Source organism: Netta rufina, assembly GCF_964035555.1.
Source record: "Netta rufina genome assembly, chromosome: 6".
NCBI lineage: Eukaryota > Metazoa > Chordata > Aves > Anseriformes > Anatidae > Netta > Netta rufina.
The window spans coordinates 16,241,911-16,260,183 of record NC_140129.1 but is presented as its reverse complement, the minus strand read 5'-3'; the positions used below and the strand labels follow the sequence as shown (position 1 = coordinate 16,260,183).

General features: G+C 34.7%; 1 protein-coding gene across 3 annotated transcripts in view; it reads right to left on the bottom strand.

Annotated features, from left to right (window-relative positions):
* The window catches only part of ZNF385B (zinc finger protein 385B), a 137,313-nt gene that overhangs the window by 27,432 nt on the left and 91,608 nt on the right, over window positions 1-18,273 (bottom strand). For all 3 annotated transcript variants that reach the window (XM_084288779.1, XM_084288781.1, XM_084288780.1), the window contains exon 3: window positions 11,255-11,365. In XM_084288779.1, the coding sequence (XP_084144905.1) occupies window positions 11,255-11,365 (111 nt within the window). The remainder of the gene's footprint in view (window positions 1-11,254; window positions 11,366-18,273) is intronic.

The window sequence follows — 18,273 nt, the reverse complement described above, 5'->3', positions numbered from 1 at the left end:
TAATCTTCGTTAAAAACAGTAAAGGTTCTGCTCAACAGTTGCTATTGAACTATATCATGATTTAAAAATCTTTGAACTATTAATACATGTACAAACACAATGTAGTATAAAGAAAAACTACATGGCTATACCACTACTACTACGTGCACTACTTAAAGGGACACTTGTCAACTTCTGGGTTGGAGCTCCTTGGCTCCTGATGAGGTAGAGAAGTACAAATTGTTCGCATCCTGTTACATCAATGTGCCTTAAGCATGAACAGGAGCAAAGTACCATCACCCTGTCTCTCTCCACCCTTGCTGAGCTTTGTTCATCTCTCTTCATTTTGCTGTTGCCACATGATGCACTAGGAGTGTCAACCACCAAAAAAATTACATCAACTATTCATGTTTTGCACATATGCACATGCTTGTACATATGTACAGAAATTGAAGCTAAAAATTGAGGTGTATGTATACCCTTTTCATTCTGATACTTTCAACTTTAGAAAAAAAACAGTACGTACAAGATTTTCCACTCAAGTGCTCTCAAGTTGATGATGTCCCTTTAAATACCCAAACTCTATGCTTCGTGCATAAGTGTGCTGTTGTACTCCCTGAGACCAAATCTACAACATAGAAGACATAGGTGCACTCAAGAGAAAGGCTTAGTAAGTCAAATTCTTGATAATAAGCCTTTCTGCTGATATTTGCAATAACAGTGCCAGCAATATCAGTCAGAACCTACTACAGTCTTTGATTCCCTTCATTCAATCCTCATATAGTGTACATGAGACCTGTTGAAAACAAGCAAGCCCAAGCAGGATTAAAATTTAGATTTTCACAAACACAAATGAAGCCTCATGGAATGTGGTGAATGGCTTCACTTTTGATTTAAATTTCATAATTATGATATTTACATTATCAGTTTCATAGTTGTATATTATAAGGACCGAAGGTAGTGCAGTGACAGTCTAAATCTAGCTTCTGAAAACACCTGCCTTTCCCAGAACTTTTTAAACAAGCCAATCATCCTCCAGAGTGGGGCAGGGAGTCCATCTCTGTTTTAAAGTTGCTAGGGATGAAATAACTACCTCAGCTAAATTGTTTCAATAGTTCACCTCATCAGTTAAGTACATGCTATTTATTTTTACACTGAAGTTGTGTATTCTCAACTTTCAATGGCTAGATTTTGTTAAACCTTTGGGTTTTAGGCTTTTTAAATGCATGTGTATTTCCATGGCACTGTGCATGGTAACACACAGATACTCTTTTCAAACGTGAAGTTAGAAGAGCATCCCTTGAGGTACTGAAGCAACATTTTCTAACCCCTCCAGAGGCACCTGAAGTTCAGAGCTTGCTTATTATCCACTGTGAGATGAATCATTGGATTCCATTGCTTTCTGGTAACTAAAATGCAGAATCAACATTAATGGTGTTTCCTGTTACTGAATTACAGACTTTATTGCTCTTCAGAGTTTTCTGGAGTCATAGTAAACAAAAGAAAAGGACAGACATGGGAATCTGAAGTTGGAAAGCAAGTTCTAATTATTTCTGGTATCAATCATTCTGATTATTATTGTCCTGGGCATTACTAATCCTATTTTTGTAACATATTTACACAGCTACCACATTATAGGCAAACTTATTTGCTCAATGTCCCATTTAAAACTTGTTTCTGGCACAATACAGCAATATAATACAGGCAACAAGCTTCTGTAACATGTGACTGAAATATTAAACATATCTTTGAAACAAGCCATGACATTTATTTATTTATTTTCAGTTAAGACAAGAAGCTGAACTTTTATTTTATTTGACAATCCAGAAGTTTAGGACACATAAGTTTTAAAAGACACACGCTGTACAAAAGAAAGGTAACTTAAAAATTTTAATGATACAAAAAGAGCAAAATTGTAGGTTACTATCTTTGGAATATAATATTTTAAATAGATAGCGAATGTACATTTTTTATCAATATTAACACTATATTAATAACTAACTCATGCAAATTCTTTATAATCAAAACTATATCTGTGAAACAAAAAATGTTGAAAACAACAGAAGTGTTATTTAGTTTCTGAAAACAAGAGCTCTAAAATTAGGAAAAGTCAAAATACCATAACCTTAATGGATCTCACTGTACTCACGTACTATGATGCTTTTTAACTGCATAATAATTTATTACTGTATATAGGGCTGCATTTACTGTAGAGATGAATCAATGAAGGAAAATAATTTTGTTGATGTCATTGTGCCACAATTCAATATTATTGGAATATTTATTTTTTCATTTAAAAAGATCATTACTTCTGTTCCTTATATTATCAAAACTAAATGTCATCATTGAACTTGCATTACTATTATCATTTTAAATGAAATGCTTGCTGGGTCAAGAAGGGCAGGGGTTTTTGTTTGTTCAGTTTTGGGTTTTGTCTGCTTGGTTTTTGTTTTTTGAAAAACCGGAATAAAATATTTCTTATGAAAGAGCTCCCTATCTAAAATGAAAATCTATTTTTCTCTTGTTTCTAAAGCTGAATGTGGTCTACTAGCTTGATATATACACATTTCTCCATTTTAAAACGGAATCCTCCTCGTTATTAGAAATTATAGGAACCCACTGGGTACTGGTTAGGAAGTTTAATGAACAAGAGGAGTGTCAAGCTACAATAAATGTGGAATTAAATAACAGAATGCAAAATATGTCTTTGTACTGATATAGGCCAAATATAGGCCAAATTCCACAAAATTGTTCATACATTTGTCTGGCATTAGTATTTGATCAACAGAATGCCTATTATAAGACACTAAACAAATGTCTGTTTTTAGAATATCATTGCGTAGTGAAAAAGACATGTTTTGAGATCCTTTGCAAAGAGCTTAGAATATACTCAACAAAGACAAAAATATGCAGTTTTTGCCTTTTTTTTTTTCAAATTTCTGTACCTTAAAATATTTGCCTGTCCACTCTTTAGGCAATGTTGATTATCTCCATTCAAACCCATTAAATAGTATGCAAAAACAAACAGATTGTTAAGCCTTTTTTAAAAAACAAACAAACAAACAAATAAAAAAACAGGTTTACAAGGCTAAAACACTAGCTATAAAGGTTAATGACTTGGTTGTAAGGACAAGCTCTTCCTCTCAAAAATATATAAAAATATATTCCATTTGAGACATACAAATCGTCCAAATGTCACATTTTACTCAGAATCTGAAGTTACTTGTAAATTGCTGCTTTCAGCTGTCAATTATTAAGTTTAAAATCTAAGCATCAGGACATTCATCTTCGAGACTACATGAAATACATTTGCGATGATGTATTGCCTTATATACTAGATTCTAATAGAATCTAATAGAACATCAACAATGCAAATCTTCATCTTCTACACATAAATGTGCTTCCTAAGAAAGTGTGACTATCATTAGCAAGTAATATCACGAGTAGCTTTACTTTGCATAAACTTAAATGTATGCATATATAGAGAGATGTATATAGAGAGATAAAGATGTATATAGATAAAGATAACCAGGAAGAACACAGATCATATAGATTCATTGAGAGCCATATTACCTTCAAGAACCTATTAAAATTCTGCTAAGTACAAAAGTACAAAATGCAGTACAAAAGATGACAGAAAATTACCCGTCTGGAGCAGTGACTGACAGTATATTTGAAATCAGCGCTATTCATTTTGACAGTTCACAACTGAGTGAGTTTGAGAATCTATTTGCTATGTGAATGACTAATTAAGTGAATTTATTACTACATAGAGAAGGAATATTAACCTATCAGATCTCTTCAATGACAACCTGATGCACCTGAAATGGTGTTGAAAAATTTTATCTCATCTGATATTAAGAATAGATGTAATTGAAGAAACCTGTAACATCGAAGTATTCATGCTTTTGTTACACCAAAGCTGTGTGTTATTTTTAAAATTTTGTTCTCAATATATCTCCAAAATCTAATTGCTCCAAATAGTAAGGTAAGTTACTATTGAAACAGACATGGAGAAAATGCAAAAGCTGTGAAAATCAGTTATGTCATAAGAAAGCAACTAGTCAAACTTTAAAGCTCTGTTAAATAGCTGTTTTTGAACAGAACTTTCAGCACATTATAACCCTGCACTCTGTAATCATGCAATATTTCTGTCATGTTGAAGCTAACAACTTTCATCATTTTGTCATTTCTGCCTTCAAAACAGAAAATTACCTTCACAAGTTCCTAAGATTTATGCTTTTAATTACCTCCTTTTTGCTTCACTACTCTTCAAACCCAAAGAATCAATATAAATAGTTTATTTATAGGAAAAATGTAAAACATTTGACAAAAGATGATAACAGTTATGCAGATTTTTATTTGATGCTATTGATTATTTTGTGTGTTATCTTTATGATAGTACAAGTAATCCATTCAAATTTGCAAAGTTAACATTTGGTAACAGTAGCCTAAATTTCAAAAACTTTCCTTCTGTTTTTTTTTTTTTTTTTTTTTTTTTAAAGAAGATCACAGTCATCACATCATTTTTATTAGCTATAAAAGCATTCAATAAGTTGTCTGTCAGCGTGCCCAACTGTTACATCTGCTTTTTCTGATCTGCCCACAAGGTGTTTTTTCCTTGGTTTCTGAGCCTTTGCAGGCAATAACAAAAAGCAGCACTGATTTAGAGTCATCAATCAGAGAGCACAACATGTTATACAAACACATGTTTATGTCAATGAAATGATATCTTATCAACAAGGTGTTACCTAACTGGCTGCATCACAGCCAGGGACCTTTCTACAAGAAAGGGAAAGTGTGCATTGAGGGAAGCACATACTTCTTTTAGATGTGATCAACAGATGATAAAACTTTTTCAAAAGGAAAACAACAACCAAAACAGCAAACAAAAAAACCATGTGGACTGCTGGTGTAACATATTTGTGAATTTGGAGTACAGATGGTGAGGAAAGGGACTGGATTAGCACTGACAGTATCAGCTAGTGCCCAGGCTCCTGAGACTCTGGGGAATATCAATGCAAATAACAAGGGAGAATAGAGCAGAGGAAAGCTTCTTGATTTCTATGCACAAAGAAAAACAATTTTGCCAAAGCCTAACAAGTACCCTTGCAAGCATGACTTACTTTTCTCTTACTGTTGCAATTTGCAGTGCCAGACACTAGAAAAGAGCATAACAGAAAACTTGGGTACAGTCTGGCCAAAGCTCCACAGCTGCTGAAGGGACTTACTGCCACACAGCAGTTATGGGAGATGCTGCAGACTTGTCTGGTGGCCAAAGGGAATGAGCCAAGTGTAGGCAGAGAAGAAATCTATGGGGGATAGTAAACAGCCATCTTTCCCTTGCCCTGTTGCCTCTGGACCTTTTATAGATACCATAAAGATACAGCAAACCTTATTTGAACTGCTTTTTGTTTCTGCTAGAATGTCTGCAATATAAATAATTAATATCAACAAACCAGACCTATAAGGTTAATATGAAAACTTATTTAGCAAAGCTTATCTATAGCCTATATAGATACATCACAGGTTTGGAAAGAATCCCAGAATTCTTAAAAGGGGAAGAAAACTAAACAAAATAAACAAACAAAACAAAACAACAAAAAAAGTGAAAAAAAAAATCACCATTTTTCAAAGGTTAAGATACATCTTGCTTGCTCTTGGTAGACTAATTTCATCCCTTGCTCTGCTGGCCTTTACATAAGAGTAAGATCTGACTCACCACTACAATCTGTTCCATGAAGAGGACTCTTTCTCTTCTGGTGGATGTTGTCTGCTGGTAGTAAATGTAACTGAGATATTTCAAAATTTTTCTGAGCTAGATTATTAACACAAAACCAGAACTTGAACTTTACTCAAATACTAGATTTTGCTGTGTTGGAACACATACTGTTTCATCATTGTGTAGAAATTAAACAAAAAAAATGGTGGTAACAAAGGTTTTAATGCAAAGATGGAAACACCTATGTCTATTATAATATACTGAAGCGAATCCAACAGCAACAATTAATAAATATTATTTTATTTTAAACAGTTTTCTAAAAAAGGCATAACAGAATAAAGTTTATGCAGGAAGAAATCTATATCTCAATTCTGACTACTCTGATTAATCAGTCTCATCAACCACTAATCCTGACATAGATATCCCTTTTAAATTGATATTTAACTTAATCCAATGCTATTTGACTTCCAGTACTGACCATCATAAGAGTTTGTTTAGGAAAAAGCTTCTTGCTCTATTTTGTCCTCATTTTTTTTCTCATTTCACTTCCCTTCATGGTTGACAACCCTACTAACTTCCTTTACTTTTTTTTTTCTTCTTCTCCTCCCCTGGAATCATATTCTTTAGGTCAATAAAAATAAATAAAAAATATTCAAACAAAATATTTGATTTTGTAAAATACCATTCCATTCTATTTTAGTTTCCTTATTTTCACTTTTATGAAAATCATACCAAACCCAAATATATTAGCCACAGTCCCCAGTTAAAGTAGCTCAAAACATATCTACAAATGTTACTCTATACAAATTATTAAATAATTCATGAAGAAAAATTCATAATTCATTCAGAAAAATGTATGTGTTCTTGTATTTTACTTTTGCAAATTTTCTTTGAAATATGTTAGAATAAAGCTGAACTATCAGACACACTGTTAGGCCCACTGTGCCATGCGAGTGTCTTGTGCTGCAGTACAGTTTTAACTGTCTGGTTTTAACAAAAGAACTTTAAGTAGTACTTTTATACTGTGTGACAAATACCTGAGCATCTCTCTACAAAAACTGCATCTGCAAACAACTTATGTTCTCTGAAGGAATAATACTGAGTGCCTGAATGTATACCAACAGAAAAACAGGTATGTAAATTTGATTCTCTTTAATTGAGAAAAACATGGTGTTCCTTAACTCAATTGTCTGCCTACTGGCAAAGTTAACTGCATTCATTTCTAAAGGTTCATTTGGGAAATGTTTGTGATTAGTATTAGTGCATTTGCATAAGTGTTGTACAAGTAAAACGTATACCCTGTGCCTTCTAGTAATGGTACATAGCAGGGATGATGGAAAAAAGGACAAAGGGGACATAGAGTTGCACTGACAGTCATTGGTAACATATCGAATCTTCTTTAAATTAATTATATATTCACGCTATAGCATCTTTCTAGAAAAGATGAACTACATTTGTTTTTCATATTTTCTACACAAACCTTGCCTACCAAGTCTCTTCATACTATTTCACATTTCATTCACATTTTCTTCACGAGCTTACACAAGCAAAACAGCATAAGTAGTGAGCAACCAAGGATTTCTCCTTATTCTGCTTTTACTAAACCAGTCTTACAGTGTAATATACCCTTTTGTTCCCTCTGTAAGTCTAAAACCTATAAATTATTCTATTTATAAATCATTGGAACTAAACTCTTTGGTTTTCAACTCTGTAGGTAAACAGTTAACATTTTGGACTCACCTCAATCTTTTCATAAGTACCCTTTCAACCATTTACTATATGACAAATAAAAATTGCATATATTGTTCCTGCATACTTAATACATTATAATAGGCATAAGTAGTAGAAACTGGAGTCAGGTTCTTGGTATCTTGGTTCTTGTTATCAATGCCCTGTTATACAAATGATTTGTAACAGAGCTTAATTAAAAAAATAATGCTGACCACCTTGCAACCTTTTTCCTATTTTTCCTTGCAACCTGTTTTCCTATTTTTGCTATTTAGGCTTTGCTTCTTTGAAACACAAAGAAAAACAATGCATGATTGTTTTGCATGAAAAACAATGCATGTTTGAAAAAACGCATGATTAACAACAAAAAGAAATCCAATATGACTGTGAAGAAGAAACAAGATGAAGGACAGAAGTACTACTGACAGAGGTCACTTTTGACCTCTGAAATCTGCTATTCCAAAGTCAAAATATTATGTCCTGAAGAGTTTTAAAGATCATAGATATTTTCTTTGCTAACCAAATTATTATCCTGTTTCAGAAAAGAACAGGGGAAGAATAACCTCACCCCTCACTCCCCCCTCCAAACTCCATATAGTTGTTCTCTAAATTACCTTTTGAGATTTGCGAAGCAGAGACAAAATAAGGAAGAGAATATCTTGGAGAGACATATTTATTTCCCACATGTATTGACAGATTAGACTCCAATGCTTAGAAAGAGTATAGTTTGAAGAGTATGAGTCAAAATTAATTTCTGTCTTGAAGGAGGATAAACTGGTCAGACTAAAACTAGACTAAGTTTGCATGCAGATCTTTTCCTTGGTTTTGCTTTTAAAAAATGTTTTAAAATTACAGAAGATTGGAAGATCCTAAAGAATTCAGTTAGAAACTCTTTATGAAACTAAAAACTCCCAGAAAATTTTGCTTCTCAAAATAAAGAAACCATCACTTCAACATTAGGTATGCTTACTCCTGGAGTGAAGACAAATTATTTTAAAATGTGTTCCATCCCTGATATTAGACTTTATCCTCCTGCAGATAGCTGCAGATCCCTGCTTCTGTATCTGATGTCAGGACACTCTTAACAAAGCTAAACCAACAAACACACTAACGGATGAAAAGAAATCTGAAACCTTTGCAATTTACTGCGTTAATTTAATGGGAGGCTGGAAAACAATAAATTGACTAAGTCAGAAATATTTTGGTCTATTGATCCAGACCAGTGAGTACCCACAGTGTGAAAAAAAGATTACAGGCAAGGAAACCAATTTTCTTCTCACAGACAAATATCCAATACTCATGCAGTAGATAGAGCACTACCGGAATCAGGTCAGAAGCTTCAAACACTATGCAGCTGAAATTCATTTAGGAGGAAAAAAAAGTAAGAAAACTACTTAATAGCTATTTTTTGTCATTTTTATTTCATTTGCTTGCATAATTTAGGTCAAAGGAAGTTCAAAGGAACAAAATGCCCATCAACTACAAGGAGCACGTCAGCCTTGTAGAGCTAGAAGAAGGAATTGTAACTATGAAGTGGACGAACTGCAAATTTCATTCTGCAATGTGCTACACTCAAGAGTTTGATGAAAGTTATCATAATTTGATGCCGCCAGAAAGGGTTTCAAAACATTCTTCGTATGTTGCACAGTAGAACAGATCCACTGAAAGATTCAACAGATGTAAAGACTGTTCCACACCCCAAATAAAATTTCACATTATAAAGGTCCAAAAAGAAAAATACAAGCAAAGAGCCCAGGTTTTTATTTTTATGAAGGAGGTTACAAGCTAAGAAGGAACTATGCATCATCATTTCAAGGAGTAACAGACACAAGAATATACTTGTATGCAAGCATGTAAAAAAAAAAAAAAAAAAATCAAGAGATTACGAAGGAGTCTGCAGAGCTGATTGGAAAGGGCATTATCTCTGAAATTATGATAATACAGATTACCACAGGCTGCGGGGAAGGAATAATATTTAAATAAAAATAAAATCACACACAAGGAAAAAAAAAAAAGGCAACACACACACAGATGAATAACTCTCAAGGTTATAAGACTGAACCTGGAGAAAAGGTTTAAAATCTTATGTAAGCCTCCCAGGAGAAACTGAATAATGTGATGAAAGGCTAGACAGATTTTACAGTAGTAGTGCTATTCTATGAAAACTTGTTTTCTAAATATTTTTGTATGCTCTGGTTATGAAATGTTTTTGAAACTTTAAGTATTTTCTAGTATTAATAACACTACTAGAGTCTCAGCACATTCTAAAATCAAATTTCCAGGTTGCTTATGAATGCCCTGTTAAAACAAGCTGCTGTAGAAAGTAAGGAACTGCTTTTTATCACTACCAGCAACATGGTCTTGATGCCTCATCCATTCTTAAAACCATCCATTACAAAAGGATTTTATCTCCTAGTAGCTAGAACAGAGCATTTTGAGCATGTTTAGAAAGAAAGGAGTATGACAGAGTATGAATACAGCCACCCCAGAAGAGGGAACAAGGCTGTAATCTGACATGCTCTTGTGATGTCACCATTTAAAGCAGAATACAATATGCATTGTTTGTTCTACCTTGTCAGCAAGTCTAGATAGGAAAAATTGCTCAGTTGGCAGATGTACAAAATGATACACTATTTCATCTCTTTTTTGTTTTGTGCCACTGAGTTGCGATGTAAGCTATCTGCCTTGAAGTACTGTTTGTCCATCCAAATGTCACTGTAGACAAAATGAACAACTCCTCTAGGGACCTGACCCACGAGCAGGCAGGACACTGACCTCAGAAAGAGAGGGAAGAGAAGGAACAGGCTGAGCCAGCTTCTCAGTGACAAAAGAAGGCTGAACTCAGAAGCAGAACTTTATTGGTTCCTTGTTCTAATCAGTAGAAGTAGGTATTTGGACCAATAATCAGAGCAAAAAGATTTTTTAAACTTAAACCTTAACCTTAAAGAGAAATGACAAGTGAACTAAGTTTAAAAAAAAAAAAAAAGAAAAAGAAAAAAAAAGAAAAAAATGCTTTTGAAATCTGTTAAGTAGATATTAACCACTTCAAAGAAAGTTTAATAAGCTTGTGAAACGATGACAGATTTTTGATTCAGAAATCAATTTGAAGGTAAGACTGCAATGCTTCAAAATCCTCGCCAGCCTAGACAAGAAAGTCAAACTGGGGAAATCACATTACAAGTCACTTCAAAATAGAATGGTAGAGGCAAGAGCAAGAAAAGCAGAGCAAAAGGTACCAATGCTTTATTGTGAAACTCCAGTAGTACCAACCACTCAATAGCCTTGAGGAGCGGTCTTCAAAGTATTTTAGACTGAAATTATGATAGCAAAATATTTAATCATGCATCACTTAAGTAATAGTTCTTACACTTGAGAGCAAGTACAGAAAAATACAGAGGTGCTGTTTCATTGTATGTTTTTACTGAAAATCATGCCTAAAGATTTACTATCTGGAACCTGAGAAAAAAAGTATAGTCTAGTCCTCAAATCCAAGAACAAAGGTGCATGGTAGCAGTCAGCACCAGTCACTCAGCTGGTCTGTTTGCCTTGGCAGTATCACTCTCAATCAATTAGTTAAGGTTATGTGTGAAGACCACTACTTTCCAGATACTTTCAAGAAAAATGAAGAACAATGTACCACTACAGACTTCCACTCTGAGTGGGCAAGGCAACAGCCCAGCAGGTTGAGCAACATGTATGCAGAACTATGACTGACTTTGGAAAAAAAAAAAAAAAAAAAAAGAGCCTTGGATTAATTATTCATATTGTTACCAAATAAAATAGACAAGGGGTGGGCTGGAAGGGATGAAAACAACCGATACTCACATCAGAGTTAAAGCGAAGCTGGCAGACATTACAGGAAATGACTTGTTTCTTCTTTGGGGGAACGGACACTCCAAAGGTATGGTTTATGACTGCTTTTTGCACAGGATCCATCTGGAGAACAAACAACGATCCATTTACAACTTCTCAGGGCAATATACAGTAAAGAAAAAATAAATAAATAAAAAGTAGCTTTCTACTGGAAGCCTATTTTTTTTTTTTTTTTTTTTTTTTTGAGATAAACAAAGGGAAATAATATTTCAGTCCTCATAATAATTAGATTTAACACAGGTTGGGGATTTTGTAGCCTGCCAGAGCTTATAAAAACAACAGGCAGCTCCATCACTGCTGCCACCCCCAGGCTACCAAATAACCTCTCTCCAAACCCTACACATCCTCCACATTCTCAGCACCTGACAGTCACATCTGAATTGCAAAGAGGCCCCAAAAGCCTCCCCATGTTATTCAGCAGGCATTATGAAAATCAATTTTGCCCCGTAACAAATCCACGTCATTTGTCTCTATTTGTTTTTCTGTTCAGTGATAGATATCATCAGTTATATGGAAATATATTATCTCCTGGAGATTTCTTTGTCAGAGAAGGTCCTTTGCCGGCTCCATTAGAAACATCATTTGCTTAGAAAATGGTCACAATCTCTAAACATTTCTATGTAGAACTGGTGAGTGACAGAGCCTGTGGTAAGACTCAGGTTCAGAGGAGCAGGCAGGGTACGTTTGCACCAGGAAAAAGTAACCAAAGCTACCACAGTTCAAAAAACACTTTGACACTCTGAAAAACTGGAGATAAGTAAAGCACTGACTATAATAATCCTAAATTTGATCATTTTCACGATTTGGAAATGATTACATCTATGCTAAATTCCAGGACCACTGCTGAACACTAGTTGAGAATATCTAGTTGAGAAGTCTGCAGAGAGCTCTGTTGTTAACTCTACCGGCATGGGGGAACAGGACTGGAAGTTAAAGAAGGGTAATAACTGCTACTGCATTAAGGTCTCAGTTAAGCATAATGTCTTGTTCATAATGCAGTATAGATACAGATTAAAATGAATTTATTGAATCAAAGATTCAATCATTTTATCAATTCGTATAAAATAGTATATTTGGAGTGATCTCACAGCTGACACTGCTCTGAGCAGGAGGTTGGACCAGATGACCTCTGAGGCCCCTTCCAACCTCCATCATCCTATGAGCACTTGTGCATGCATGGTCTCAATTTTTAAATTAAGATATGAAATAGATTCTGAAAAGGAGAGGAGGAAAAAGGCGATCTACAAGAAAAGATGAATGCTCATTTCCCAACCTTGTCTTTAAACCAGCACAGGAGAAAATAGTTCAATTTGCTTGAAAGTTACATTTTTCTGAAGCTTGTTTTGCAGTCACAGTGATGATTTTTCCTTTACAGTACTATTTTAAGAAATGAAACCTGGCTGTTTAATATTAGATGATACACATCACATATCAGATAGTAAACTGACTTATAAAAGGAAAAAAGGAAGTTGAAGTTAATGATTTATTAATTAAAGAATTATAATTTTAAGTTAGCTGTTTCCAGAGTTTCTAAACCTGAGAATAAAGATTGTAATTTTTCCTTAGAACAAAACCATGCTTCCAGAGAAACCTGCATTATCAAGGATTTGCTCTGTATATATGCACATCTACAAACTCAAAAATGTAAGAAAAACCTTTTGCATCATATTTGCCTAAAGATAGATTCTCTAATAATCCATTACCTAACATTCAACTCCTACTAAGCAATTTTATTTTTATTTTTGGGACTAAAGCTACAGTGGTTTCTTGCTAGATTCCTGTTAAACCAAATGCATGGTTTTGTAGATGTTATTGCTATCTAATTTTCTGGAGATAATATCATTTTTAATCAGCTTTTGCTATTAAATTCTGGATTTCATTGCCACAGCAGTACTATGTTAATACAAACAGCTACAAAAGTAAAAACATCATTTAGAATGAAATAGCGGATTATTAAATGACACTACAGTGTTGCCACAACAAATGCGATAAAGTCTAAAATAAAAATTGAAATAAACATCCTTATTTCGTGTTTCCTTATGGACTGCAATTACAGTTTAAAGTTTAATAGTTTAAAATAAAACAAAAACCCTGTTTCTGTCTTGTTCCACTTATTGCATCCCCCCACATAATATAGCACAATTATACATGCAGATTAAAAGTTTTTTTTTAACATTCATTTTATAATAGATATGCTACTTGATACACATTATCACATTTATAATATATTAAAATATTGCTGTATCATTAGGGAACAGCATTTTTTTATTATTTTTTTTTAAATGGCGCATATGTTTTACTTTTCAACTTAACTACTAGATCTGGTAATCTACAACAAAAAAGTAATGCTGAAAAGTACCTCAACCATTTGAAGCATCTGAGTTCAGTGAGAAGTAATAGCAAAAATACCCACTAGTGTCTGCAGTCCCATTAAAAAAAAAAAAAAAAAAAAAAAAGAAGCATTGCTCAATGATCCCTCTGTGTGTTCCAGATAGCAATCCACAGTGCTAACATTAGCAGTCGTCAGTCCAAAAACATACAAGGCAGACTATGCACAGAGTTCCAGTTTCAGACAGATGCAGCAGCACAAGGACAAACTCTCACAAATAGCAGAGCCTGTGCTGTCTCCAGAAAGTACCACTCGGGCTCCCCTGGGAGCAGTCACTGATCCTTCCCCAAACCAGAGCCCCACATGTAGTCACAATTAGAATTCAAGAAGCACAACCTATTAACAATTAACAGGTTTTACACATATCAGAAACTGGGGTAGATTACAGCATGCTGGAAAAAAATAAAATAGTATCTCTCTGTTGGAAGATTAATGCTGCAGGGTAAACTGATCTCAGATTACTAAACAAAATTATCCTCTTCATTGCAGGGAGGAAGGGCGTGGGGAAGAGGGAGCAAATTATTTATTGAGGTATATATTAGGAAATGTCGCAGCGCAGTTCGCACAGTTGGGAGCACCAGTATTTAATAAACAGTTCTATATTAAAAAAAAATTAGTAACTAAATAGCTACCACAAATTCAAATAAAAACTTGCACTATGCTGTTTATGCTACAGAATAAGAATAAGTGAATAAATAATTGATTCTGGTAGCCATAAACAAGTTTAACAACCTTTTAGTCTTGCTCTCTTATTTCAGTTCATTTAATAAAAAGTTAAATTAAAAACCATGTTTCCAACAAAGTTGGATATACTTTGCAATGAGTCTGCCTAAACCCATCTGAACTATTACAATGTGCAAGAATTATTATTACAGTGAGCAAGGAATCTGTACTGGTTTCAGCAGTAATCTCCCACTAGTACTTCTTTTTCTCCTGTTTCAGAATATGTAAATATAAGAGACATCTACAGCCACTGAGGTTGGTGACAGTGACTTTCGAAGCACTTCTGAAACGTTAATGCAGCAACAGGCAATCAAAAAGCATAGAAGAACACAGGAGCTAAACGCTACTGCACCTCCACCTCATTTTGCCCCCTGCAAACAGCCATATGCAGTCATCAAGAGAAAAACAAGAGCAGCACAAACATACATGGCATTTCCCCCAAATATATTTGCATTTGATCTACGTATTTTTTCCTATCAGAAATTTTGCAGAACCAAGTATGTTTTATATGTATTTGATAAATCCCAATGACCTTCTCTTCCGTATGCTTTCCCAGGCACTCCCTAAACATTAGAAAACTTCACTCTTTGCACTGAGCTCCATTCCCTACAACCTGCTGTGTCAAGAAACAATTTTTCTTCTTTAAGCCTGACTCCATACAACTCATTTTTCTAAGGTCTGTACCCCATACAAAATTGTATCTGCATTGCTTGATCATTCTGCACTTAGAAGTTGTCCCATCCTTGGACCATCCTTGCTGCCCTTTTCAATTCTAAGAAATTGGTACAAATTCTAACTTCTCAAAATGCTTCATATATTACTCAGGGTGGATCAGAGCTGAACTCTGAGCAGATGTTTTTCACAGAATTCCATATCATAAACCCAAGTTTCCACTCCCAAGTGAGAATGGCCAACTCATAGCACATTATGTTGCATGTGAAGTTTTGTGAACTTTTCCTTCATCATTTCCTGTACATCACTTTATATTTATCTAGGTGGAATTTAACCAGCTATTTCTTGTGTACATTCTCAGTCTCGTTACAATCTTTTACTTACTTATTTATTTTTGTCTTATCTTTGTTCTTACTACCTTGAAAAACAATTTCCCCATTTGAAAACTTCCCCAACTCACCGCTCAAGTACCTTTTTGGCTTGCAGTAATCCTCTTATGCCAGGTTTCTTCAAAATCTTTGCTAAGGGGCTTTGTAAAAAATCTTATGGTAATTCAAAATATCTCAGTCAAAACATCCTTACATATTTGTTGACCCCTTTTGAACATGCTTGTAAAGAAAATTTCCCCTTTAAAAAGTAATTTATGATGACAATTTCCAAACAGTTTACAGTATGATGTGTCCTCTCATACTATTCTTACTAAGGTTCCTATTAATTTGCTTGGCAAAAATATGTCATCTAATAGCTTACATTTTCCACAGAATGCATTTTAAGAACTTGCATTACATTTCACACAATTCAGCCCTCAGGTACAAAAGCAGTTTATATGAGCTGTTACACACTATCATCAGTAATTCATTTTATCCTTGAGTTCTGTTATAACACTTGCTAACAGAAACTCTCCCTGCCCTATTTTAAAAAATTTTTTTTTTTCATGGTACCACAGATTCTTCTTTTGTGCCCTTTAGGAAGCAATCCAGACTACATGTATACTAAGAGACATCAAAATAGGCACAAGAAGGAGGGGAAAAAATTGAGTAAGGGCATCAGGAGAACTTCTTCCATGAAACTGAAGTTCTTGTTATTTTAGCATGTCTCTACACATAGCAGACAGCACAAACAACAACTTGTAGGCCTCAGAAATAACTGTAGTGATCCTGTTAAGAGGTAAGCTGCTGCAAACAAACAAACAAAAAGGCTGGATATCATTTCTAAGCCTTTTGATTGAATAAATTGAACCTACATTGCAAGAAGGGCTGCTTTTTGTGATATTGGAAAAAATACTTTCATTATTTTTTGCTCAGGTGTGATCCCCAATTTAAAAGTTTGGATAAACTTAGATGTTTATCTGAACTGAAGCTTTTGGTGCTTGCCTAGTATCTAGTTAATAACAACGCAAGCTGCTGATAAAGTAGCAAGGCTAAATTGCTCATTAGACATCTACACTTGCGATGGTGCATTGATCTACGTTTGCCATTTCTACCTAATGACCTACTCTCTAAACTTTCATTCTGTTCCTGATCTACTTATCTATCAATACATGGTAAGCAAGTGTCATACATACTATTGCCACCACTTCAATGAAAATCTACACCCAAAAGCTATCTTCTCATAACAGCAGCAATAGAGCCTCTGCTTCATGTCAGTGGAACCCAAGGATCTCCAAATCGAAGTTTAAAATTGTGACTGGTAATTTATGCCCTCCACTCAGTTACTTTCTATCATGACAACTCTCAGGTCAAATCTAAAGTTTTCTGTCAGAAAAATATTTGTAAACAGAATATTGATAGGTGGCTATGAGAAATTTAATGAAGTATCTCTTAAGAAACTTCTGTACAAACACTGACAGTGGCTCTAAGGCATACTGTGCTGTTTTACTCTGATAAAATAAAATTTTTAACCGTATATGGAACAAACTGATAATACAATTCAGTGCTTCCCTCTGGCAATCAAGGGGAGCAAACAGTGACATATATAAATTACCAATGCAGGGCAGCATCTAAAATAAATTCTGGTATTTTCTAAACTGCTGGGCTACCCTCTTTACGAGTGTGCCTTTTAAAAAATATTATAAGCAAGTACCTAGGCAAACAGCAACAGACATCCTGCAGATCAGATCTTTTCAACATCCTTCTTGATCATGAAGCTGTGTGCTGACATGGGCTCATTCTGTGCTTGAGCTTGAACTGTCAAGAAAGCTGAGCATGCTACTATCATGGAAAGTGGTGATATGCTGAAGTTTATCATTAATTCTGCCAGATACACACAGCCTTCTACCGCAACAGTACATATAACGATGGCCAAAGCAGTTATGGAAGTAAATAGCCATACTCAACAGAGCACATAGTTAAAATGTCTTGCACAAAATCAGAAAATTCAGCACTGCGATGCAACATTTGACATGATTAGCAAGCCCAGACTGTCAATAATCTGTTCTCTCCACGTTCGTGATGCTTTTGTCACAAGAGAGAACATATTTCTCATTGGGCTAATGCTAGGAATAATATACTGTTCAAGTGGACACTACACCATTTCACATTTCCTTGGTTATTTTACAATACCAGGAACATCTGCTAAGGCACACCTCTCACCTTTTTTGAGGCAGCTCTGTCATCAATGCCCATGTATTGGCCCTGCTCGGCTAGCACAGAGCACATCCCCAGAGAAGTGCTTCTATACAGTAAACATGCAGGTCTCCAACCCCAACCTCCCCACATTTCTATCTCAATGCTCATTGCAATGTTTTGGGGTTCAAAAAATCAGACATGTAAATGTCTAGTAGGTGAGCCAGCAGATGTAAATGGCTAGTAGGTGAGCCAGGGGAGAGCTCCTTCCAGATTGTCTGCAGCTGATTCAAAGATTCATGCAAATATTTAATTAGAATAGAAAGAATAATGAACTTGTGACATTATAGTTTTTTGCCATAATCCTATGGTCTAACTGAGGATTGCTCTTGTCATATTTTGTTGTTTAATTACATCTCTTTGTACTTGCACATCATGCATTCACATATAGCATGAAATTTGGATCTTACTGAGTCAAACCCGACCATATTCAGACTGCATTAAGTCCATAACTTTACCATGAGTGTCTTTGGAGCAGCATCTCTCCATTTTGTTCTTTTTAAAAGTCTGAGTAAGTGCATTTTTCCAAGTTCAGAAATACATAAGCCTGCACTTCTTGCATT